The sequence below is a fragment of the Stegostoma tigrinum genome, chromosome 3 (genome assembly GCF_030684315.1).
Source record: "Stegostoma tigrinum isolate sSteTig4 chromosome 3, sSteTig4.hap1, whole genome shotgun sequence".
Classification (NCBI taxonomy): domain Eukaryota; kingdom Metazoa; phylum Chordata; class Chondrichthyes; order Orectolobiformes; family Stegostomatidae; genus Stegostoma; species Stegostoma tigrinum.
Genome location: NC_081356.1, coordinates 43,074,192 through 43,100,391, shown reverse-complemented (window position 1 = coordinate 43,100,391; position 26,200 = coordinate 43,074,192). Strand labels below are relative to the sequence as shown.

Genomic DNA, 26,200 nt, shown 5'->3' with positions numbered 1-26,200 from the left:
CCTCAAAAGATGGTAGAAGCAGCATTTGAAAAATAGCTGACTCTCTTTAGAGAGACTTTTTTCCTCATTTCTGCCTTAAATGGATGACACTTCTCTTTAAATAGTGACCACTGAGTTCAATATCAGATTAGTCTGGCTGAAAATAGCAAGGGTGGGGGTATTCATTGAAGGATGTGCTCACACTCAGGAATGATTCGATGCTAAATGTGTTACAAATAGTTCCTAACTGCATGCAAAATATAGCTGTCTAGGCAAGAAAGTTAAGGTCCTCTGTGACAGTGAAACAATTCCTAGTTGTGCTGAACTGTTTCAACTAAGATAGAGTGAGTGAAAACTTAAGGGTTAAAATAGTGGTCTGAGTTTTGAGGGAAAATGGGAGAAACTTGGGAGTTATATTTTTTAATTCAGGAAAGGAGATGTCTGAAAGAAGACCTTGACGAATGGAATAAAACTGGAATATTGCATCAATTTAAATATAAGGAGTTTGATGAGGCGATATGGATTTAAACTGGCAGAAGTCAAACAGCAGAATTTTTTTTGACAGCAAGTATCTTCAATGGATAGAACAAAATTCCTGGAACAGTAATGGAAGTGAAATTCCTAGAACAATGTCAGCTTAGATTCTCTGATTTAGGGATGTAAAACAGCAGATTCTTGATACGGGGTGATATTGTTGTGGAGTAAGGTGTTGAGTGGAGAGTCCAGGGATCACTGGTGGCCCTGTTGTCATTTCTGATTTACATTAGTGGCTGCCTACTGTGAGAGCTTGTGAACTCAACTTCCAGCATGCTGCCTGACTTACCTGCAGGTCCCAACCCCGTAACTTGCGTGATGTCACCCTGAAATGCAACTATCCTATTTGAGCAATAGGCAAGCTCAATACCCAATTAGCGGTGCCAAGCATTACCAGGAAGAAGGAGCCATGATAACTCCCACTGTTGCCATTGCAAACAGGAATACGTATTTCAGCCTTGACACAAATTAACTCAGATGCAACCTGACAGACACATTTGTAGTAAGTGATATAGGAGAGATTCAACTGGATTAGTGCTTCAAGTTGGCACAGGACAAACTATCAGAGCTTCAGTCCTTATTCAGGTGTTAGGCCTAACACCTGAAGAAGGACTGAGGCTCTGAAAGCTTGTGTTTTCAAATAAACCTGTTGAACTATAACCCAGTGCTGTGTGATTTCTGACGTTGCCCACCCCAGTCCAACACTGGCACCCCCACATCAGGTTAAACTATTGAGGGAAACTTTTACAGCAATTGTAGCAAGTTGCTTCACACATTCAACAAGTACAATAAATATAGCTTTACCAACAGGAATTGCAAAAGAAATGGGATCAGATAATAGACAGTTGAATTTTGTGAGAGAAGGCTGTTGATGTTTCTGAGATAGATAAGCTGGTCTTCCTCCTCTGGAGCTGGCCTGTGCCAACTTGTGACCAGCCTGTCACTATTTTCCACCAAGGTTCATTGTTTACCTCTGTGACAATGTTCTTTGATGAGTATTCCCATGATATGCCATACCTTCTAAAGAGAAGATGGTGGCAAAAGGAAAGGTGAAAGAGAAAGCCAGGGAGACAATACATATTTCAGAAGGTATTTTTAAAATGGAGATTGTCACATTTCTCCATACCAAGGGTTTTCTGGAATGTGGTGGTGGTGGTGGCGGTGGTGAGAAGAAAAAGGCATTGAAGCGGATGTTCAGTCATGAATCATGGGAAAGGCTCACTGGGCTGAATGGCTTCTTTGTACTCACTTATTCCTGTACTGTTTTAGGTAAAAGCAATTGTATGTCAAAACATTGCTACAAGCCCTTGTGATTTATTTCATAGTGTAATAAAAGGAATGTACTGATTTTCTATGTAGTGTCCCATCATTAAGTCAATAGAAGTAAATAGGTGTTTATTATTCTTCAGAGCTAGTAGGAACTGCCGATGCTGGAGAATCTGAGAGAACAAGGTGCAGAGCTGGATGAACACAGCAGGCCAAGCAGTATCAGAGGAGTAAGAAGGCTGATGTTTCAGGCCTGGACCCTTCCTCAGAATTTCTGAAGAAGGGTCTAGGCCCAAAACGTCAGCTTTCCTGCTCCTCTGATGCTGCTTGGCCTACTGTGTTCATCCACCTCAACACTTTGTTATGTCTTTATTATTCTTTAGCCTTGTTTTGGGCAGACCAGGTAAATGTCACATTTTGGGATCACTGCACTCTATTATGTGAAGTGGTTTGTCCAATATTGATGTGAAAGTTATATTTCTTTGACTTGGTTTGTGTTTATGAGATTGAGCAGAGAGGAAGAAAGAAAAGATCTATAGAAATGTTGACTGCACTAATATGCCTGATCGCTGTTAGATTGTTTTTTTTATGTCTGTTAAATTGATGAGGTTTTCAACAAGAATGAGAGGTGACAAACAGACACTATGAAGCCTTTTGAGACAAATTGTACTGTAGGAATGGTGTTATAATAAGAAAAAAGGAGTTTTAAGAAGCAGAGGTGTTCTGACTAAAAAGAAGACCATCTTTGTTGAAATAATATAGAGTCTAATGGTACAGTGGTAAGTTGCTATTCTTGTATTGCCTAAGGAGTGCTTTTAAGAAATTGTACTTTACTCTGAGTGTCCTCTACTCTTCAATTATTACTCACAACTATGTTGATTTTCTGGAGCTTTTCAAATTCAGTTCTGTGAAGGATGGGGAAGTGAACTGAAAATCGCAGTAAATAACCTTCAGTTTTATAGCCCTTCTGAGAGGAATCTGCTTTCCAGGAAAGGTTTACCAAATCTATTTTTGACACTTTGTTTCTCTTATTTTTCTGGCACTTTACTTTTTATTCCAGGACCCCACAAATCTTTGAAGTAATAGTTTTATGCCACATATAATTGCATCATCTGTGTGAAATAATTCTCTTAATTGTGACGCCTTCTGAAAAGATTAACGAATGTAAATAGTGCTGAGGAGAATACGATTGTGCAGTGAAATATTTACTTTCATTTCCACGTTTTGGCCGTGAGCTTATGTATTGATGAAAGTCTCTGCTATCTGTGATTTGTAAGGTTTCTGTGTGAAAGGAGTATGGGGCAATTACAATTCATCGTTTCTATTAGGTTTGAATTCACACTATGAGCTGTCCTTTAATTTGGTAGGTCACATTGATGTACCTAGAACCTAGTAAATGGAAAAAACCATCATGCTGCTGCTCTACCTGCAGTTGTAGTACACAAGACCTGTGTGGCTAAATAAGGAAATTTCATTGCTGAACACCAATTGCCCCAACTAATGTGCGTCCAACTGTTTTTCAAATGTACGATGCAGCTCAAGAAATTTCTCAGTGAGCTCTTCCATTATTTGGTATCAATATTGCTTTTGTCCACCATAGCTTCTTAATCTTCAATTTACAGCTCTAAGATGGCATTGGTAGAATACATTAACAATATTTTGGGATTTGTTGTATGCTTCAGTCATTAGAGCTCTCAAGGTAGCTTGAGTCCATCCACCTGTCTGCTACATGTCTACCAGTATCTACTGTACAAGGCTGAATATGTTTTTTTTTGTCTTTTGATCGACCCTGGAACACAGATCTGATCAGCGTATTGAGTGCTGGATTCTAATGCTCTTATTAGCTTTGAGTGGGAATCGCGATTTTTACTTTGTGGCTTCTTCCCTGCGGTTTTCTTTAGTTTTGTCATGTGGTGGAATGAAGGCTGTGCTGGGCTGCACTTTTGCCAAGGCAGTGAAAAGATGATCTGCAAAGCTCTTTGTATAATCTATTTTGTGGATTTTGATAACTGTTAGAAATATGATAACCGATGCTCATTTGGAAATTTGAAGATTAGAGTCAGTGAACGAAACAAAAAAAAGGATTAATGAGTGGTGGTGAATCTGAAACTGAATAATTTCTTAACATGAAAAGAAGGAAATAGATTTTTCTTCTGTTACAAATAGAAACAGAAGATATTTCATGAGGGGCAAAGGTTCCCATTGTAAGTGCACTTCTAAGTGATGCATTAAATGGGATAAGTTGAAACCATGTAATTGAAGTTAGATATTGTGTAAGTGATGATACCAAATATACAAGTGACAAGACAGGAGTAAGTTGTGATATTTTAAGTCTCAGTTCTGAGGTGAATTAGATACAGATATTTAATGTGGTACATCTACTTTTGGATCAACCTTTTTGGGCATATTAGATTCACTGATTGTACGACAAGACTACTTCTGTTTATTGCAGATTAACAGTGCAGTGATTCTACTGTGCCTTGAACAAGTGAACGGGTTCTTTTAGAACTTTTACGGCTTTTTAGTCAGGAATAGTCAAAATAAAAAATCTTCCAGTGATGTTTGTGATGCTATTAACATAAAGAGCACAGTGCACATCACCATCTCCTTTACTGTGACATAACGATGAAATGAAGAGTGTTATGTTTCGCGGTACCTCGGTAGGTATGGACTCAAGATATGATCGACTGTACGCGGACGACTAGGCGCAAGTTGATGCAAATGGTGACACTAGATGATAGTGGACAAGCCTCAATCCCAGCTAGAGTTGCACCCCAAACTTACTGATGCAGGAAGAGAGGACACGAGGCCTTTAGTAAAAGAGCTTGTACTGTCTCAGTCCGAAGACACAAAATGGACGCAACTCATCTGTATTTATGCATTAGGAATGACCTCAACCAATCAAATGCGGAGTAGCGTACTTAAGCGTCCATCAGCCAATGAGAAGTGAGCTTATTGATAGGCGGTCTTTTTGGCTGGAAAGCAACATGGCGGAAATGGCGTGAAAAACCCGAAACTGAAACCTTAGAAAAAGCAAACCGTCTACAGTAAGTAAACGACACAGATCTTGGGGATGGAAACATTCCCAACACCTCCCCTCTTTTGAAAACTGTTAGTAACGTACAAGCTTTGGGTTCACCTGGAGGTGCTGGGGCTGACGACGTCTTCGATCTGTCTGTCTTCTCGGTCGGAGTGCCGGATCAACCAGGGTTTCGCTCTCAAAGTTTGTCTCATCTGGTTCCGTTGCATCTTGTGGTAGCCGAAATGTGCCTAGCAACACGTCAAAGGGAATTTCCACTGATGCTTCTGCTGACTCTGCGGCGTGCCGCTGGCGAAGTTGGTTGCGATGTCTCGACCAGAGGGAATCACCAATTGCTATGTCGTACAGTACCCTCCCTTGTTTTCTTACAATCCACCCTTCAATCCACGGGCTGTGCTTCGGTCGGTAGTCATGAACATACACATGGGAGCCAACTGCGAAGGGAGATCTTGCCACCGGTGTTTCGGTCTGTTTTGCATTGCTCGGAATCATGGCATTGTTGACCGTTCACAGGTTTCGACCCGTCAAGGCTTCTGCGGGGTTTGGTGGTTAGGCAGAGTTTTGTTGGGCGTGGAGCAATACACAAGTAGGAATCTCTGCAGTACCTCGACGGACGTCCCCTCCCCTCGAGCTTTAAGCAGGGCTTGCTTGAAGGTGTCAACGAAGCATTCCGCTTGGCCATTGGATTGGAGGTGGTAAGCCGGAGAGCGGATGTGCGAGATGGCATGAGAGTGGCAGAACTCAGCAAACTCACTAGACGTGAATTGTGAGCCATTGTCTGTGATGATAGACTCTGGTAAGCCATGTTGACTGAATATTTGGGTCAGGGCTTGTACCGTCTGCGTAGTCGTTGTGGGCGCCAAGGGGACGATCTCGGGCCACTTGGAAAATGCGTTGACTAGAATCAGATAGGACCAACCGTTGATAGGCCCCGCGAAATCCAGATTAAGGCGTGACCATGGACGTTCTGGCCGCGACCAAGTCACAGGTGGCGTTCTTGGGGGATTCTTGGCTGCTTGTTGGCACCAAGGGCAGCGTTTGATGAAGAACGTGATGTCACCATCCATACCAGGCCAATAAGGGAAACTGCATGCAATCAATTTCATCCGAGAGGTACCTGGGTGGGCGGAATGAAACTGGCAGAGAACACGTAAGCGGAGTGTCTTGGGCACCACAACACGGTCGCCGAACATAAGACAATCATTTACAACACAGAGTGACTCACGGTGATGGAACAATTGCTGCAACTCGTCGCTCAGTGGGTGGGCTGGCCATGTTTCTCCAACACAACAGATGGCTCCTTATAGCATTGGGTCCGCCTGTGTCGTTTGTTGGATCTCAGTGACAGTTACCGGTAGACCGCATATGGCGTGGGTCAGGTGGTGGATGGCGCAGTCATCCGTCAAAATGACGGCCTCTTCGTCAGAGGTGGGATAGTCGCTGATGAGGCGTGAGAGAGCATCAGCTTGGCCAAAATCTTGGATGCGCCTGTATTGGATGTGAAAGTTGTAACCGAGGAGAATTAGCACCCAGCGTTGGAGTCTGTTGGCTAAGTGTGCTGGGATACCTGTTTTGGAACCGAAGATGGAGAGTAGTGGTTTATGATCGGTTAACAGGGTGAACTTACGGCAGTAGATCAACTTATGGAAACGCCGTACTGCGAAAACCAATGCGAGGGCTTCTTTCTCGATTTGGCCATAACGGTTTTTTGCAGGAGTTAGAGTCCTGAAGGCGTGCATGATCGCTTTCTCGCTGCCATCAGGGAAGACATGAAGGATTACGGCACCAACACCATAGGCAAAGGCATCAGCTGCCACTACAATTGGTAACTGCGGATCACAGTGTGTTAAGAGGAGATCAGACGTGAGCATAGACTTGAGCTGACAGAAAGCTGCTTCGCACTCACCCGACCAGTTCCAAGGCACGTCCTTTCCAAGCAGGTGGTTTAGCGGCACTTGGACGTTGTGTAGCGATGGAAGGAACGTGGAATAATAACTGATCAATCCCAGGAACGAATGTAGTGAGGGAACGTCCGTCGGGGTTGGCATCTGGTGAATTGCGCGTATGTTTTCTGGATCAGGATGGTGACCAGAGGCATCAAAGATGCAGCCAAGGTACTTCACCGACCGGAGGAAGAATTGGCACTTTTCAAGCCGGAGGCGGAATCCATTATCCTGAATGTGCTGAAGAACGGCCTCGGTGTGACACCACAATCTTCGGAGGAACCAGCAACGACCAAGATGTCGTCCTGGGATGCCAGATAAGATCGTATCCATTACCTGTTGAAAAATAGCTGGGGTGGATTTGATACCCAAAGGTAAATGCGTATATTGGAAAAGGCCTCGATGGGTGTTTATAGTCAATAACTCATGGGATTCCGGTGTGACTTCGAACTGGAGGTATGCGTCAACAAGATCGAGCTTGGCAAAGAAACGGCCTCCGTTCAGGATAGTGAACAGGTCGTCTGGAACCGGCAACGGGTAGTGGTGGTCTTTCAGGGCTGCATTAAGACCAGTAGAGAAATCAGCAGAGATGCGGAGCGAACTGTTGGCCTTTCTGACGACGACGACGATAGGTGCTGCCCAAGAATAGGAGGAAAAGGGGGGTTAAGACTCCCTGGTGTTCGAGGTGGTGTAGTTCAGTGTCAATCTGCGGCAATGAGGCATATGGTACCGGTCTCTTAGGGCAGAAGACCGGTGTGGCATTAGGTTGGAGTTATAGCACAGCTTGTGTGGCGGAGCAGAGTCCCAAGCCGGGTTGGAAGACCGATGTGAATTGTTTCACAATCTGTTTGGACAGGTCAAGGGGTGCAGCAGGGGACTGCACCTGGTTGTAAATTGCATTGAGTGGCAGATCGGCCCAGCCCAGAAGGTCAAACTGGTTGAGATCTGACGCAGCGATGTAACATGCGCCGTTGAATGCTTTGACGCGGAAGGATATGCAACAGTCGAGTTGCCCCGAGAGGTTGAGGTGCCCACCACAAGCACTGATGGCAGTTTTGGAGGTATCTTGGACTGGAGGTCGCCCAAGCTTGCGCCAAATTCTCTCGGAGAGAATGGTGATGTCCGATGCAATGTCCAGCTGCAACCGGACCGGGTGGCCATTGACTTTGACCGTGATGTACTTCCTTTGGCCAGGGGCATTGACTTGGAAAGTTGCCAGCAGGCTTCGGGAAAAGGCAGCCTGCTTCGGCTTGCTTTGGGGGCCTGCATGCGGCTTGGGTGCGTCAGGTTTGTTGGCTCGTCGAGATTTGCAGTGGCCATCTTTGTGGCCGACCGCACTGCACTGGCGGCATCGATGGTGCTTCAAGGGGCAGAGCCTGACAAAATGCCAGGCCCCGCAGTGCCAACAGGGGGACGGTGGCTTTTTCTTTGAGCCGTTGTCTGAGTTCGGACCAGAATGCGACAAGCCAGAGGAAGACATGCCAGAATTGGAAGGACCGGAATATCTGGTGGCCTGGTGAACTGTATGAACTTCGGAACCCCCATGGCCCTCAGATTGGACCAAAGTGGTGTCATGCTGCAGATTGATCAACCATTGGTATTCGTCCGTGATGGCGGCGAGAGTCAGCGTAGGGTCCTGTTCCAACCGATTGAGAAGGCGCACGCGGATATCTGCAAATTTAGGAGACTAGAGACTGCATATAAAGATAAGTGCTTTGAACTGATCATCAGTGAACAATCTTAACTTGAAACGTTCACATTCATGGTTAACTATCCCAACATGTGTCAGAAAACCGCCTGATTCATTCATGACCAACTTTAAGCAACGGTAGCGTATGCTGAACAATGACAACCGATCACCGAAGTGCTGCTTGAGCAATTGAACTGTGGCATCAAACGACCTATCCGTGGGTTTATCTGGCATGATGAGGTTGCAGTACTTGTCCAGCTCTGCTGGGCCAAGTTTACGAAGCAAGAGCCGAACTTTCCATGCATCATCCTGACCAGGAAGTCAACACGAAATAGCTCCTCGTAGCGATGGAACCAGGTATCAAAAGTAACATTGGCCTCTGGGTCATACCCAAACTCGGTGATACTGTTAGCGATACCATCAACGGAAGGTGGAATACTAGTAGATGCTGCCAGTGCCAGAACCCTGGTCTGCGCGAGCATCTCCATCAACTTTAACTGCTGTTCGTGTAGAAGTTGCAACTTTTCTGGGTCCATTTTACAAACACCTCGTCGCCAATCTGTCATGTTTCGCGGTACCTCGGTAGCTATGGACTCAAAGTATGACCGACTGTATGCAGACGACTAGGCGCAAGTTGATGCGAACGGTGACACTGGATGATAGCGGACAAGCCCCAGTCCGCAGCTAGAGTCGCACCCCAAACTTACTGGCGCAGAAAGAGAGAACACAAGGCCTTTAGAAAAAGAGCTTTTACTATCTCAGTCCGAAGACACAAAATGGACACAACTCGTCTGTATTTATACATTAGGAATGACCTCGACCAATCCAGTGCAGAGTAGCATACTTAAGCGTCCATCAGCCAATGAGGAGTGCGCTTATTGATAGGCGGTCTTTTCGACTGCGAAAGCAACATGGCGGAAACGGTGTGAAAAACTCGAAACTCAAATCTTAGAAAAAGCAAACCGTCTACAGTGAGTAAACGACACAGATCTTGGGGATGGAAACATCCCCAACAAAGAGTCAGTGTCTGTCTTTTCTGTGGCGTTGCAGTCTATTGAAAGCCAAATATATTACATATTGCTCTCTGTTTTAGCTAGTGCAATGTTTAATGCAATGTTTTCAAATGCATCCTGGCTGTTTCTGTAGGTATTGGGATCTTCTTGTAATCATGCATTAACTTATTGTAAATCAGAAGAGTCTGATATTTTGCCAATGAAATAAACTATGAAACTTCACAGTCAGCAGTGAAAGTAATGCTACTTCGCCACATGACATTCCCGTAGTAGTATTTTGGAACACTTGCTGCCTCGGTGAACTGCATGCTGGTCTAACTTGTGTGCAACACAGCTCGTGTGTTAGAATAAACTGGGCTCAATGTTGAGAAACAGATCATCGACCTTGCAAGTAATCATCTGTGGATCTTAATTCCAACAGTTAAATGTTTCCTGAACAAAGGTTGACAACCAAGGTGAAAATTCTCTTCAAGGACCAATGGCCCGACTCCACAGTCAGGTTCTCTCCAAAGCAGCCAAGTTTTAACCTAACATCAAAACTCACCCATCATAAAATGGCACCAGTTAAAATTGAGATAGTAATTGATTTTGCAAAGATCTTCCAAAACTTATGAAAATGTGAAGCTTGCAAGTTCCTGAGTTACAAACAATGATGACTTTATCACACCCAGGATGACAAGTTTGCTTGGATATGAATTTTCGAATCTTTACCTGAATTGTCTTGGTCATTCGCTAAATTGAGTACACTGTTTAAAGGGGTTATGGAGGCAGGGTTGTTTGAGACAAGATTAAGTGTTGATAAAGGTGATGAGAAGTACAAAGACTAGCTACTAAAGTAACAGGGTAGCTGTTATGGGGGCTTTAACTTTGCAAATATTGACTGGAAACGCTATAGTTCAAGTACTTTAGATGGGTTAGTTTTTGTCCAATGTGTGCAAGAGGGTTTCCTGACACTTGTATGTAGATAGGCCAACAAGAGGTGAGGCCACATTGTATTTGGTACTAGGTAAAGAACCAGGCCAGGTGTTACATTTGGAGGTCGGTGAGCACTTTGGTGATAGTGACCACAATTTGGTTACATTTACTTTAGCAATGGAAAGGGACAGGTGTATGCCGCAGGGCATGGGTTATAGCTGGGGGAAAGGCAATTTTGAGGCAATTAGGCAAGATTTAGGATACACAAGATGGGGAAGGAAACTGCAGGGGCTGGGCACAATTTGAAATGTGGAGCTAGTTCAAGGAACAGTTACTGCGTGTCCTTGATAAGTATGTACCTGTCAGGAAGGGAGGAAGTGGTCGAGCGAGGGACCGTGGTTGATGAAAGAAGTTGAATCTCTTGTCAAGAGGAAGAAGGAGGCTGATGTAAAGATGAGACATGAAGACTCAGTTAGGGTGCTTGAGACTTACAAGTTAGCCAGGAAGGACCTAAAGAGAGCTAAGAAGAGCCAGGAGTCGACATGAGAAGTCTGTGGCAGATAAGATCAAGGAAAACCCTAAAGCTTTGTATAAATAGGTCAGGCATAAGAGAATGACGAGAGTTAGATTATGGCCAGTGAAGGACAGTAGTGGGAAGTTGTGTGTGAAGTCCGAAGAGATGGGGAGGTGCTAAATGAATTTTTTTTATAAGTATTCACACAGGAAAAGGACAATGTTGTCGAGGAGAATACTGAGAGGCTAGTAAGAGATTGAGGTTCATAAGGAGGAGGTGTTAGTAATTTCAGATAAGTCCCCTGGGCCAGATGGGATTTATCTTAGGATTCTCTGGGAACTGAGGGAGGAGATTGCAGAGCCTTTGGCTTTGATCTTTATGTTGTCATTGTCTACAGGAATAGTACCAGAAGACTGGAGTATAGCACATGTTGTCCCCTTGTTCATGAAGGGGAGTAGAGGCAACTGTAGTAATTATAGACAAGTGAGCCTTACTTTGATTGTGGATAGAGTGTTGGAGAGGATTATAAGAGATAGGATTTATAATCATCTAGAAAGGAATAAATTGATTAGGGATAGTCAGCACGGTTTTGTGAAGGGTAGGTTGTGCCTCACAAACCTTATTGAGTTCTTTGAGAAGGTGACCAAACAGGTGAACGAGAGTAAAGTGGTTGAGTAAAGCGTTTGAAAAGGTTCTCCATGGTAGGCTAATGCATAAAATACAGAGGCATGGGATTGAGGGTGACTTAGAGGTTTGGATCAGAAATTGGCTAGCTGTAAGAAGACAGAGGGTGCTGGTTGATGGGAAATGTTCATCCTGGAGTTCAGTTACGAGTGGTGTACTGCAAGGATCTGTTTTGGGGCCACTGCTGTTTGTCATTTTGATAAATGACCTGGATGAGGGCGTAGAAAGATGTGTTAGTAAATTTGCAGATGACACTAAAGTCGGTGGTTGTGGATAGTGTGGAAAGATGTTGCAGGTTATAGAAATACATCGATAAGCTGCAGAGCTGGACTGAGAGGCGCAAATGAAGTTTAATGTGGAAAATTGTGAGGTGATTCACTTTGGAAGGAGTAACAGAAATACAGAGTATTGGGCTAATGGTAAGATTCTTGGGAGTGTGGACGAGCAGAGAGATCTCGGTGTCCGTGTGCATAGATCCTTGAAAGTTGCCACCCAGGTTGATAGGGTTTTTAGGAAGGTATCCTGTGTGTTAGGTTTTATTGGTACAGGGATTGAGTTTCAGAGCCATGAGGTCATGTTGCAGCTGTAAAAAACTGTAGTGCGGCTGCACTTGGAGTATTGCATACAGTTCTGGTCGTGGCATTATAAGCAGGATGTAGAAGCATTGGAGAGGGTGCAGAGGGGATTTACCAAGATGTTGCCTGGTATGGAGGGAAGGTCTTGCGAGGAAGGGCTGAGGGACTTGAGGCTGTTTTCGTTGGAGAGAAGGTTAAGAGTTGACTTAATAGAGACATACAAGATGATCAGACGATAAGTTAGGGTGGACAGTGAGAGCCTTTTTCCTCGGACGGTGATGGCTAGCATGAGGGGACACAGGTTTAAATTGAGGGGTGATAGATATAGGACAGATGTCAGAGATAGGTTGTTTACCCAGAGTAGTAAGGACGTAGAATGCCCTGCCTGTAAGAGTAGTAGACATGCCAAGTTTAAGGGCATTTAAATGGTCATTGCATAAACATATGGATGATAATCGAATAGTGTAGGCTGGATGAGCTTCAGACTGGTTTCACAGGTTGGCACAACATCGAGGGCTGAAGGGCCTGTATTGCACTGTAATGTTCTATGTTCTAGATTGAAATAGTTTAGTCTTTTTCTTGAAATTGCTCTGTTTCTCAACTTTGCTGTTTTAAGACCATAAGACATAGGAGTGGAAGTAAGGCCATTCGGCCCATCATGTCCACTCCGCCATTTAATCATGTCTGATGGGCATTTCAACTCCACTTCCCTGCACTCTCCTCTTAGCCCTTGATTCCTTGTGAGATCAAGAATTTGTCAATCTCTGCCTTGAAGACATTTAATGTCCTGGCCTCCACTGCGCTCCGTGGCAATGAATTCCACAGGCCCACCACTCTCTGGCTGAAGAAATGTCTTCTCATTTCCATTTTAAATTTACCCCCTGCCCACGGGTCCTAGTCTCCCTGCCTAACGGAAACAACTTCGTAGCGTCCACCCTTTCTAAGCCATACATTATCTTGTAAGTTTCTATTAGATCTCCCCCCAACCTTCTAAACTCTAATGAATACAATCCCAGGATCCTCAGCCGTTCATCGCATGTTAAACCTACCATTCCAGGAATCATCTGTGTGAATCTCCGCTGGACCCGCTCCAGCGCCAATATGTCATTCCTGAGGTGTGGTGCCCAAAACTGGACACAGTATTCTAAATGGAGCCTAACTAGAGCTTTATAAAGTCTCAGAAGCACATCACTGCTTTTATATTCAAACCCTGTTGAGATAAACGATAACATTACATTCGCTTTCTTTAATCACGGACTCTACCTGAAAGTTAACCTTTAGGGAATCCTGGACCGACAGTCCCAGATCCCTTTGTACTTCTGCTTTACAAATTTTATCACCGTTTAGAAAATAGTCCATGCCTGTGTTCTTTTTTCCCCAAGTGCTAAACTTCACATTTGCTCACGTTGAATATCATCAGCCATTTCCTGGACCACTCTCCTAAACTGTCTAAATCTTTCTGCAGCCTCCCCACCTCCCCAGTACTACCTGCCTGTCCACCTATCTTCGTATCATCGGCAAACTTCACCAGAATGCCCCCAACCCCTTCATCCAGATCAGTAATATCTTAAGTGAACAGCTGCAGCCCCAACACTGAACTCTGCAGGACACCACTTGTCACTGGTTGCCATTCCAAAAAAGAGCCTCTTATCCCAACTCTCTGCCTTCTGTCAGACAGCCAATCCTCAATCCAAGCCAGTAGCTCACCTCGAACACCATGGGCCCTAACTTTACTCAGCAGCCTCCCATGAGGCACCTTATCAAAGGCCTTTTGGAAGTCTGTATAGATAACATCCACTGGGTTTCCCTGGCCTCACCTACTTGTTACCTCTTCAAAGAATTCTAACAGGTTTGTCAGGCATGACCTCCCCTTACTAAATCCATACTGACTTGTTCTAATCTGACCCTGCGCTTCCAAGAATTTAGAAATCTCAACCTTAAAAATGAATTCTAGAATTTTACCAACAACTGAGGTTAAGCTAATCGACCTATAATTTTCCGTCTTTTGTCTTGAGCCTTTCTTAAACAAGGGGGTTACAACTGCAATTTTCCAATCATCTGGGAGTTGGAACCTGCTTTCCCTCTCTTTCTCAATCCATTCTCCTTTTCTGGATCTACATTATCTATAAACCCATTCCACGAAATAATACCTATCTCAAGCTTTTGGAAGAATATCTACTGCATTTTGTTATTGTACTAACTATCCTTCCTAGTTATTTCCTGCATTGTCTCTCACTCTTTGCGTCTGCTAAATGATTGTTGCTTTTTGCCCAAAAGTGAACCAACTAGCAAATTCCAGTTTTGAAACTTGGCTTTAAAAAAATTCCTTCTGCATTTGTCAGTTAAAAGAAAAGTTGCTGTTGGTGTGAACTGATCACCGATAATTATTTAAAATGATTCATTTGAAAACATTTAATTATCAGTCTCTCTTTGGGATGATGGGTCAGCGACAGTAGGCAGGCACATTTGCTGAGATGTATTGCCGCTAATGCTAGTGCAATGTAAGCTATGATTTTCGTCTTGTATTTTTGTGCCATTATTTAAGTAAAGCATCATCAAACTGCTGTGCCTTTACAAAAACATCTTGACTATTGTGTGTGACAAATGTATCTGTATATTGGGGATGACGTTTTGTTGTGTAATGTATTTAACGTTAATTTTGAAGCATGATTTTGATACATCAATAACAGAAGCAGCACTCTGCTTACTATGTGGGGGGTGCTGGCATTGATCCAGGACCCCCATCAGTGCTGATTGCATACTTCACTCAGAAGTCTCCTCCCTTTTGTGTACGCTTTTCTGTGTTACCTACATTTGCAACAGATCTGGGAATGTTACAAAGCATCTGGCTGCTGTGCAATGTTGTTTAAGATACAGATTGAAAATGACAGGATAAGACTATTTACTGTCCCAGTATGATGGTAGAAGAGGGAGAAGAGTGCCTGTGCCAATCTCTTATTTGCTGGGCACCTGCATACTTGATTAATTTGGTCTGGAGGATTGCACTGACAGAGGAACATGGACACTAGCTAAGAAAGTGGAATTGAAAGAGCTGATCAGTATTTCAGTTTTTTTGTTTAATTTTGGCTTCATTCTACATGATGTCTGTCTGGAAACGACAAAGCCTTCTCCAATGGAACGGTGATTTACATGGTACAATGTCCCTTTTGATCTCTTTTGTTTGGGCAGTGCTGTTGTTGTATTTTCCCTAATTTGACAACCACATTTTAATGGTAAATGGTTTGAAAATGTAACAAGATTTTCGGGAGTTTCAAATACTGATTTTATTTTTTGTCATTGTATTTTTGCAGATTCTGAGCGTACAGCATTTCTAGTTTCAGACTGCACTTACTTGCAGCAGCTTGTAAGACAGTGAGAACGAGGCTGCCAACGGCTGCTGGTGCCAAGCTGTCGGATGATGCATAAAATCAGGCCACTGGTGGTGTTCCTGTGCTTCCTACTACTTGCTAATGCTGAAGGTAAATCTACTCTAACCTTATTTTGTGGGATTTCTTGAACCCTCCTCTCCCCTTGTACAGGCCCTTGCACACCCTTCTTAAACTCCTCCAAATTATAACAGAAGGTCTGCAGGGATACATAAGCCTATCTTTAGATCTTGCTGCCATGTTTTTTTCTTCGCACAGTTGGAAGTGGAGCTGCATCAGAAATATGACTGCTGTGCATGTTTTCATTGTTTCTTGTCACAATCTCACATGCTTTCAGAATCCACTGTCTGCAAGAAACTACCAATACCATATACTGTCTCGTCCAGGCAGGCACACTATACAGCTGTCTTGTGTACCCTGATACTGGGAGCAACATGAACAGCGGGGAAAATTTCACTTATCACTTTAGCAAAACTTTCCATGTTCAGCAAACCCAGTGCTGCACCACTTTGATGTGACGTACTTCAGTTAATTCTATGGACCCAGATATTTACAATCCTCTCTCAGTATTGCAGTTCTTTATTTCTAGGATATTATGTTGCACTGAACTCCCTTTCAAGTTTGTCACCCAGGGTTAGCAAAAGGTAACCTCAAGTAAGAAGAGAGACATTTTTTGCTGTAATTTGGAAGTGACTTACGAATTTGTGTTCTTAAATGCAATGCAGGTCTACTTTTTTGAATCAAGGGTTTTGTTTCGTGTGATCTGTCCTCTCTTCTCCATTTTGATTCTCTTTTTAATGTGAGAAACAAATGATTAACACCCGCGTATTGCATGATGGTCCTGACTCTTTCAGTGGCATTGGCACTTGAGTTAAAAGAAGGTTCCTGTTGCTCAACAGCTTGCCTGTTACCCTTTGACTATAATGAAAGGAAGATGAGCCTAAAGGCTGAAGAACTATGAGATTGTTGTATCAGTAGTTGACAGCACTGGCCTATTAATATATTATAAAATGAACACACATTTATGGTTTGTTGGAAGTGGTAGCAAAAAGCCTGCGCAAGAAGCTTCCGCTATGTGGGATCAGAGTACAGTAACCATATGCCACTTGCATTGCGATGCATTCACTGCTCTGTTGAGCCATCTGCAGTCTCGTTGCCAGAGATTTCTGCCAAGTGTACTGGTCTCAGTATAAAAGCTCAGCAATTTCAAGCTTAAAATAAAGTTTCTATGCTTTAAGTCTTCCAATTTTCTTTGAAACTTCAGCAATAATGTTTCAACTTTGTGAAAAAAAACGACAAAGTAGTAGAAAAAAAACATGTGGAGTGCAAAGGCTTTTTATAAATGTGAAAGTGATATGAGAATACATATTTCTGTTCAATATTGATATTGAGAATACCTAATTGACAGCATTATTAGTAAAAACTGCCATAAACGTGTGCGAGAAAATAATGCAATATGTAATAGTTTGGGATCTAATAGCGGTCAATTGATGACAGCACTACATTACATTTGTGAAAAGGAAATGCTGCTTTCTAAAGGGGCAGTGAATGCAAACGTTTTCTTATTGGGTCTGTTTGTGCTGAAAACACCATAAAATGCTCAGTGGATAGTTGACAGTTTTTTTTAAAGGATAGAAAGGGGACAGTGACAGAAATAGAAAGAAGGGTTCTTAACATTTGAGTGCTGACAGCTGATGTTAATTCAGTTGATCTGATATTTTTCCATCATATACTGGACGGATTGACATTACAGCTCAATGCATCTGCTTCAGCAGCTGAATTAGTACATCCACGTCTAGTTGCATTGGATGAATAGAGTAGTAATTTCTTATCTGTTTAAAATGAAGCTATGGAAGAGCCATTTATTTCTCTTGTTGTCTCTGATTGTGTGCTTGACAGTACTGAGACACTGCAGTAATGTGACTGAATGATGTCATTTGGTGGTATTGGTCATTTGAATGTCATTGCTGGTAAGATGTTGTGTTTACATTCTGAAACATAAGTTTCATAGTCCTTGTGTGTCTTTTTTTCAATCTGCAAGAGCATGCCAAAACACTTGGTTTGACTAAACTGTAAGAATTGTTTGAGATTGATCAGTTATAGATCATACAATCCCTACAGTGTGGAAATAGGCCCTTCGGCTCGACAAGTCCACACCAACCCATCCCCCTGTAACCCAGCTGTCCTCCACCTCCCGGCAACGGGCAATTTAGCATGGCTAATCCACCTGACCTGCACATCTTTGGTCAGTGGGAGGAAACTGGAGCACCCAGAAGAAATCCATGCAGACACAGGGAGAACGTGCAAACTCCACACAGTTGTCTGAGGGTGGAATTGAACCCAGGTCGCCAGTGCTTTGAGGCAGCAATGCTAACCACTGAGCCCCTGTTAGGCAAATTAAGAAAAGAACAGACGTGAAATAGGTAGAATTGGGAAGTAAAAATTAGATAAGGTTTTTAAAGCTAGTTTGAAATGTTTGGCTGGGCCTCCAGGCTTGGATGCTATAGTTGGCCTCTCTTTTTAGTGAAAGAAAAATGGGACTGCCTGCTTTTCTTTGTCCTTAATGACCCATTAAAATCAAATAAACACAGGTATTTGAAAGGAGTGATTCACAGGAATATGATTTTGTTGGCTGGCAGATTACGCAGAACAACACTCTTCTATCTAAAATAAGTGACAAATTTGAAGGCTTTGAAATGAATGGCAGAACTAATTTAGTAATCTCTTATGTCTGACCACACACATAACTGCATCATAATATTTTTCCATAAAACCTGAGAAATACTTTGTGAATAGTCACATTTTGCATAGAAACTGTCAATATTTGAAAAAAGTCAGACCCTAGATTAACATGGTAGTTGAAGTAACAATTTATTAACATGTAGAAAATTAGATTGCTATTTTAACACAGAAATCTGCAAACTGTTCAATTTTCAAATTAATGACTTGTGGATAAACTGACTCAGAATGAGCTCAATGAAACAGTAATAAATGTATTTGCAGGTTGTTTGATGTTGTGTTCATTAGTGGCACTTCTCAATCTGCATTTTGTATATCAATAATGTAATGAAGTGTTGATTTAAGCCTGTTCTATCGCCTATTGGATAAACACTTGGAGCAGGGGCAGATAATGTATCTAAGGGGGTGACAACAGCAAAGAATTAGTTTGAGATAGCAAAGTGTGGAGCCGGATGAACACAGCAGGCCAAGCAGCTTCTGAGGAGCACAAAAGCTGTCATTTCGGGCCTCGACCTTTCATCAGAAAAGGGGGATGGGGAGAGGATTCTGAAATAAATAGGGAGAGAGGGGGGAGGCGGACCAAAGATGGGGAGAGGAGAGTTTGGGTGGGGAGGTAGGGAGGGGACAGGTCATTCCGGAGAGGACGGACAGGTCAAGGGGGCGGGATGAGGTTAGTAGGTAGAAAATGGAGGTGCGGCTTGAGGTGGGAGGAGGGGATAGGTGAGAGGAAGAAAAGTTAGTGAGGCGGGGACGAGTTTGGCTGGTTTTGGGATGCAGTGGGGGGAGGGGAGATTTTGAAGCTGGTGAAATCCGCGTTGATACCATTAGGCTGCAGAGTTCCCAAGTGGAATATGAGTTGCTGTTCCTGCAATCTACGGGTGGCATCATTATGGCACTGCAGGAGGCCCAGAATGGACATGTTGTCTAAAGAATGGGAGGGGGAGTTGAAATGGCTCGCGACTGGGAGGTGCATTTGTTTATTGCATACTGAGCGTAGGTGTTCCGCAAAGCGGTCCCCAAGCCGTTGCTTGGTTTCCCCAATGTAGAGGAAGCCACAACGGGTACAGCGGATGCAGTATTGGCGGATGTGCAGGTGTACATCTGTTTGATGTGGAAAGTCATCTTGGGGCCTGGGATGGGAGTGAGGGAGGTGGTGTGGGGGCAAGTGTAGCACTTCCTGCGGTTGCAGAGGAAAGTGCCGGGTGTGGTGGGGTTGGAGGGGAGTGTGGAGCGGACAAGGGAGTCGTGGAGAGAGTGATCTCTCCGGAAGGCAGGCAAGGGTGGGGATAGAAAAATGTCTTTAGTGGTGGGGTCGGATTGTAGATGGCGAAAGGATGATGCGTTGCATCCGGAGGTTGGTGGGGTGGTATGTAAGTACCAGGGGGATTCTGTTTTGGCGGTTATTGCGGGGGCGGGGTGCGAGGGATGAGTTGGGGGAAATGCGGGAGACATGGTCGAGGACGTTCTCGACCACTGCGGGGGGAAGTTGCGGTCCTTCAAGAGTGAGGACATCTGGGATTTATGGGAGCGGAATGCCTCACTCTGGGAGCAGACGCGGCGGAGATGAAGGAATTGGGAGTAGGGGATGGAATTTTTGCAGGAATGTTGGTGGGAGAAGGTATATTTTAGGTAGCAGTGGGAGTCGGTGGGCTTGAAATGGACATCACTTTCTAGGTGGTTGCCTGAGAAGGAGACAGAGAGGCCCAGGATGGTGAGGGATGTGTTGGAGATGGTTCAGGTGAACTTAAGGTTGGGGTGAAGTGGATGAACTGTTTGAGCTCCTCTTGGGAGCACAAGGTGGCGCCGATGAAAGACATTTTTTCCCACCCCGCCCTTGTCTGCATTCCGGAGAGATCACTGTCTCCGTGACTCCCTTGTCTGCTCCACACTCCCCTCCAACCCCACCACATGCAGCACTTACCCCTGCAACTGCAGGAAGTGCTACACCTGCCCTCACACGTCCTCCCTCACCCCCATCCCAGGCCCCAAGATGACTTTCCACATCAAGCAGATGTTCACCTGCTCATCCACCAATGTGGTATACTGCATCCACTGTACCCGTTGTGGCTTCCTCTACATTGGGGAAACCAAGCGTCGGCTTGGGGACTGCTTTGCAGAACACCTACGCTGGGTTCACAATAAACAACTACACCTCCCAGTCGCAAACCATTTTAACTCCCCCTCCCATTCCTTAGACAACCTGTCCATCCTGGGCCTCCTGCAGTGCCATAATGATGCCTCCCGTAGGTTGCAGGAACAGCAACTCACATTCCGCTTGGGAACTACGTAGCCCAATGGTATCAATGTGGATTTCACCAGCTTCAAAATCTCCCCTCCCCCCACTGCTTCCCAAAACCAGCCAAGCTCGTCCCCGCCTCCCTAACCTGTTCTTCCTCTCACCTATCCCCTCCTCCCACCTCAAGCTGCACCTCCATTTCCTACCTACTAACCTCATCCCGCCCCCTTGACCTGTCTGTCCTCTCCGGAATGACCTGGCCCCTCCCTACCTCCCCACCCATACTCTCCTCTCCACCTATCTTCTCCTCTATCCATCTTCGGTCCACCTTCCCCTCTCTCCCTGTTTATTTCAGAATCCTCTCCCCAACCCCTTTTTCTGATGAAGGGTCTAGGCCGGAAACATCAACTTTTGTGCTCCTAAGATGCTGCTTGGCCTGCTGTGTTCATCTAGCTCCACACTTTGTTATCTCGGATTCTCCAGCATCTACAGCTCCCATTATCTCCGAGACAACTAGTTTGGATTGCTGGAGCACAAGTTGATAGTGGTCCCCTTTAGTGCTGTACACGTCTGTGTATCTTTTACATTTTCATTAATTGTTAATATGCAACCTGGAACAGACTCTGCCTGACTGATTGTCACTGTCGTTCAACCATATTCAAACACTTTACAAAGGCAAAATGAAAGAATTGAATAGAATGTACAGCACATGGACTGGCTATTGAGTCCAGCTGGCCTATGACGGAGTTTATGCTCTATGTGAGTCTGCTGTTCTGTTCCAACAAGCCACTTGGTGAAAGATGAATTCTAGCTTTGAGAGGACAGAGTCAGTCCTGCATTTATTTCGGAAGTAAAACATTATAAGCATACATCTCCTGATTTAACTGCACCACAGATTTACTAAGTGGCTCATTTTAGGTATCTTTCTGCATGTAATGACTCCCCTCCCAGGTAAGTGTGATGTCCTCACCTTGGGGTACAATTTACACCACCCTGTACCTTAATTCATCAAACCCTGTCTGAATATCTTTCTGTTTTCCTTTTGTACATTTGTCTTAAATGTATTGTTGTTGTTCACCTCAACTATTCTATGTTCACTTTCTAGCTAATCTCTGCTTGCTGATTGGAATTATTAGAGAATTACTTATATTTAGGACTTCAGCTTTAGACTCTTCCCAAGTGAAAGGATCTGCTCTGTGCCTACACTTTCCAATGCTCTTGTAATTCTTGAGACCTGCATTAGGTTACTCCCTGCAGAAGGAAATAGATTTTGGCCTGTTCAGTCTTTGCTGACATTAATATCCTCCCAGCTTTAGTGTAATTTTTGTGAATTGCCTTTTGTACCTTTGCCAGTAATGCCACAGGAATGATTTTCCCATCAGTGACGTGAATTGGACGATGGGATGATCCTGCTTGGGTTATGCCTTGGTCTCCCGGCTGCCATGAGACTTTATGACATTGGCCTGCTCCTTCATTAGTGGATGGGAATTGAAATATATCCTAGCCTGAATTGCATGTCATTGCAATAGCTGCTACCTGTTTTTGACAATAAAAGACTGAAAAGAGCCTGAGCTTCTGATTGACAAGGGTGAACAGCAGGCTGGGACCTGGGGTATGGTAAAACGAGGTTGGTTATGAAATCTTCTGTACTCTGTCATATTTTGACTAAACTTGCACTGTCTATTTAGCATAAAAAAAAACTGCTTGAGTGCTGCTTGTCTGTTCCTGCCAGGTCAGAGCTGGTCAACCTCTCAGAGCTCCCGATGGACGTCCACCCCAGTGAGTTTCTCACAGTCAGAAGGCAAGTTCTTAATATGTTGCCAGCGAAATCAGTGCACCCTCCTGAGGAGCGCATTTGCATTTGCTTACCCGATCTCTGCACTTACCACAGTTGTCTTAAGTTTGATTTAAATGAGGTTTCATGTAATTTGAATATTAGATTGACATCTTAAAACAAATTGTTTATGGACATGACCTTCTCTTAGAGCAACTACAGAGCTGTAGGGAACAGGCTACATTCTTCACTCAGAAAATGAGAAAATAACTTCCCTTTAGGGAAGGAAACTGCCACCCTTACCTGGTCTGGCCTGCATGTGACTCCAGACACACAGCAATGTTGTTGACTGTCACCTGCCCTCTGGGCAATAAAGGATGGGCAATAAATGCTGCTTGGCCAGTGATGCCCTCATCCCGTGAATGAATGAAGGAAATTGGATTCAAACAATTCTATCCCATCCACTCCTTGCAGGAAAACAGACTCATCACTACACTGTTTGATGATGTCAGTTCCAGCAGTTTCACATTGAAGAATAACATGAAACAGGGCTAGGTCTTAGCTTTCGCTCAGTTTGGTGTAATCTTCTTTATGTTTTTGACATTCACCTTCCTTGCAGACCTCAACGAGTCTCCTGGCACACTAGGTCAAATGGCAACTTCTATAATCTATTCAGGCTGAAAGTAAAGACAAATAAACCTTGTGTTCTGTCCTTGACATTGTGCTTATCTCTGTTCTCTCTGACTGTAAGTGTCAAGAAAATCGTGGCCTTGTAAGAAACTGTTGCGTTTCCACTCTTGCTCACACTGTATTGTACACCCCAGAAGTGAGGAAGAAGTTCTTCTCTTGGTTAATATTGATAAATGTTCTGTCCTTTGATGCAGAACTTGACAAATATGCAGGGAAAGGAAATGCTACCTTTGATTGACTCTCAAATGTAAAAGTTCTGGTTTACGATCAGGAAAACTACTGATTTTTAGCTGGGTCGAATCACCCTCAGATCCCTGCTTCTGACACTGGACTTATATAGGAATATGAAATGAAGGCAGTAAACAGGTGTTTCGGGGGCAAAAGAATCGCTTACGTTTATTAAATGCAAAATAAAGTATATTAGAAGAAATAAAAGGCAAATGCAAAACACTGAAATTAACACTATCACTTATATAAAGGACCGTACTTAAATACTCTATTAAATTAAACAAGGGTTAAATACTATTAGAAGCTAAACAACAGATTTTTAATCACCAGAAACTTTTATCAGGTTTCATACCGTTGGAGTTCCCTGCACTGTCACCAGCCATCTTCCCGTCCATGTTAGCTAGGTTGAATACTTTGGGATCTTGAGAATATAAACTCACCACTGGGGATAAACTCAGTCTTAAAATACAGATCTGGTTGGGCATGTTTTGGGTTTATCCAGTGAGTACTTTGTTTCTCTTACTTTGTAGCGGTTTTGTGAACCGGTTTTCACCTCAGGATGTGTCTGAGGCCTTGTCAATGAGGTCAGTGGTTTCCGGAGGCCCTTGATTTTCAGGTCTCTTGGTTGGGTCAGTGGTTTTGGTTCCCCTGGTATGGAACCGGCCTGTGTTGGTAGGTTTTGAGGGATAGCTGTGATGATAGTTCTCACTGAGAGTAGCTATCTGGGAATTGTCTTCTGGACAAGGATCTGGGGATGGATCTCAGGGTAGTAGCTCTTTCGGAACCCTCTCCTAGGGCTAGCTGCAGGATTAGTTCCTGGGGAAAATAGCTGTCTTGGATCCCTCTTCTGGAGGTAGCTGTGCAGATAGCTCTTGGTGGGGTAGCTCTTCCAGATGAGGCTGGGCCCAACAGTTATACTAATTGCGGGTCTCAATACAAAATCTGCTCTTCCCATATTGCAGTTCCCTTTTGAGGCAGCTGGCTTCTTGATAGTTAAGAATCGGTGTAAATGTATTTTGATTAAGTGGATTGTCCATAGCTGTGTGCATGAATATTGATGGACGCTGAATGTCTGTCTGGTATGTGCAGAGACCGTATTCTGACTGGGTGGAGTTTCTGTCTTGTTGGTTGTTCTTTTAGAGTGGATGTGTGTATTGGATTTTTGGGTTGAACCATGGTTCCAAGTAGCTATCCGGCTGTGTAATTTTCCTGGAGCATAGCCCAGCTGCTTTCTTTTTTTAACTTTTAAAAGTGAGTTTCAAAGTCCAGGATTTTGGTCCAGGATTTCAGAATATGGGGATTTTTGCTCAATCCTACACAAACCCTAGACAGAATAACACTAGGTTGTCTCTTGGACCAAGATGACAAAGACCTGTGTTGTCAGCACTTTGCGATATGCCCATGAAACATGGTTGACCTCCAGTGACCAACAGAAGCTCAACTGTTTTCATCTTTGATTTCTATGGGACATGCTGGCTGTATCACTATCATAAGTGTGGCAGTCCTCTCAAAGCTAGGTCTCCCAAATGAGTTTGTACTTACAGAAAGAGGCTCTGGCCTAACTACAGTTTGGAAGGTAGTCATGACCAAAGATTTTCTGAATGGGAAGATATCTGAAGCCAGACAACCAAAAACTTGCACAAAGCTCAGCTTCAGGCATACTTGCAAGCAATGTGCTGTGTCTGTAGTTACTTGGCCCATGCTCCAGCACTGCAAAGGGGAATCCACAATGACACTAGCTTCATGTGTGGCACTTGTGGTTGAGGATTAGCTTCTTCAACCAATGTTGGATTGTTGTCTCCTTGTCCCTTAGCTGTCGGGGATGGAATGATGCCAGAGCAAAAAAAATTCTCAGAAATATTTCTGCAGTCCTTCGTAGTTTAATACATAGTGCATTGACAAACCAAGTCAAATGTATCTCTGCTTCATGGGTCTGGCTGTAATTGGAATTGAACAGCATTCGTGTCAGTCCCTCAGTGTCTGGTATCTAATGATTCACTGTCTTTAAAATTATTAGATCTAAGCCAGAACATTTTCCAAAGTTATTCTGATTGACTTCCACACTTCATCAGGAGCACACTCAGTTCCTTGCTTATTTCCTCAATTGTAGTCCATCTATTCCTTCCCTCAAATGAATGGTTGCCTGCTTCTTTCCCAATTACACAGTTCATCTACTGCCACTTGTTTGAATTGTACAGTCCAGCTCTGTTCCTCATGTATGTTCAAGGTCTGCTTTCAGACTCATTTCTTGAAATGTACAACCAGTTCCTCATTGTCACTTAGTATGGTCCAGGATTCTATACTAAACAAGAATGATTGACGACAGTTTATTGCAAAGAGTTGATCTCCAGCGACAGGTAGGTGGCTATAAAACATTCTGTCTCTCACTCTGTCACTCTGCCTGTCTCATTCTGTCTCACTCTCTCTCTCTCTCTCTCTCACTTTGTCTCACTCACTGCCTCTCTCTCTCACACTCACTCCCTCTCACTCTGTCTCATTCTTCGCACTGTCTCACTTGGTCTTACTCTTCTCACTGTCTTACTCTCTCAGTCTCTGTCTCACTGTCTTTCTGTCTCACTCTGTCTCACTTTCTCGGTCTCTCTCTGTCTGCCTCTTGCTCTGTCTCACTGTCTCACTCTGTCACTCTCTCACTCTTTCTCTCTCTCTCACTCTGCTGCTCAGTCAGTCTCTCTCTCTCTGTCTCTGTCTCATGCTCTCACGCTGCCATTCTCTCTTAGATGCATGCACATATACACACACACTCAAAAAATGTTGGAGTTAATTCGTTCCGCTTGAGTTGCTGAGATAATTTGTATGATTCTTAGACTGGCCAAAATTTTGCTTTACTTTCTCCAGCTGCGTCTGCTTGTTTTCAAGATACACATGGTGGCTGGTTTGTTTACAACAGGCCACTGACTTATCAGTTAAAATTCACAGATTACAACAAATGCTGAAGAAAAGAAAAACTGGTTTTCTTTAGATCTAGAATGGGTT

General features: G+C 43.8%; 1 protein-coding gene and 1 pseudogene across 49 annotated transcripts in view; one reads left to right on the top strand and one right to left on the bottom strand.

Annotated features, from left to right (window-relative positions):
- Positions 1 to 26,200, top strand: part of LOC125450923 (receptor-type tyrosine-protein phosphatase delta) — a 2,532,553-nt gene that overhangs the window by 2,086,298 nt on the left and 420,055 nt on the right. For 48 of the 49 annotated variants that reach the window (XM_059644541.1, XM_059644540.1, XM_048527343.2 and 45 more), the window contains one exon: positions 15,465 to 15,632. In XM_059644541.1, the coding sequence (XP_059500524.1) occupies positions 15,569 to 15,632 (64 nt within the window). In that variant the 5' untranslated portion in view covers positions 15,465 to 15,568. Of the gene's footprint in view, positions 1 to 14,966; positions 15,307 to 15,464; positions 15,633 to 26,200 lie in introns of those variants that run through there. The other variant, XM_059644542.1, reaches the window with a different exon arrangement.
- LOC125450712 (uncharacterized protein K02A2.6-like) lies at positions 4,892 to 9,018 on the bottom strand (annotated as a pseudogene).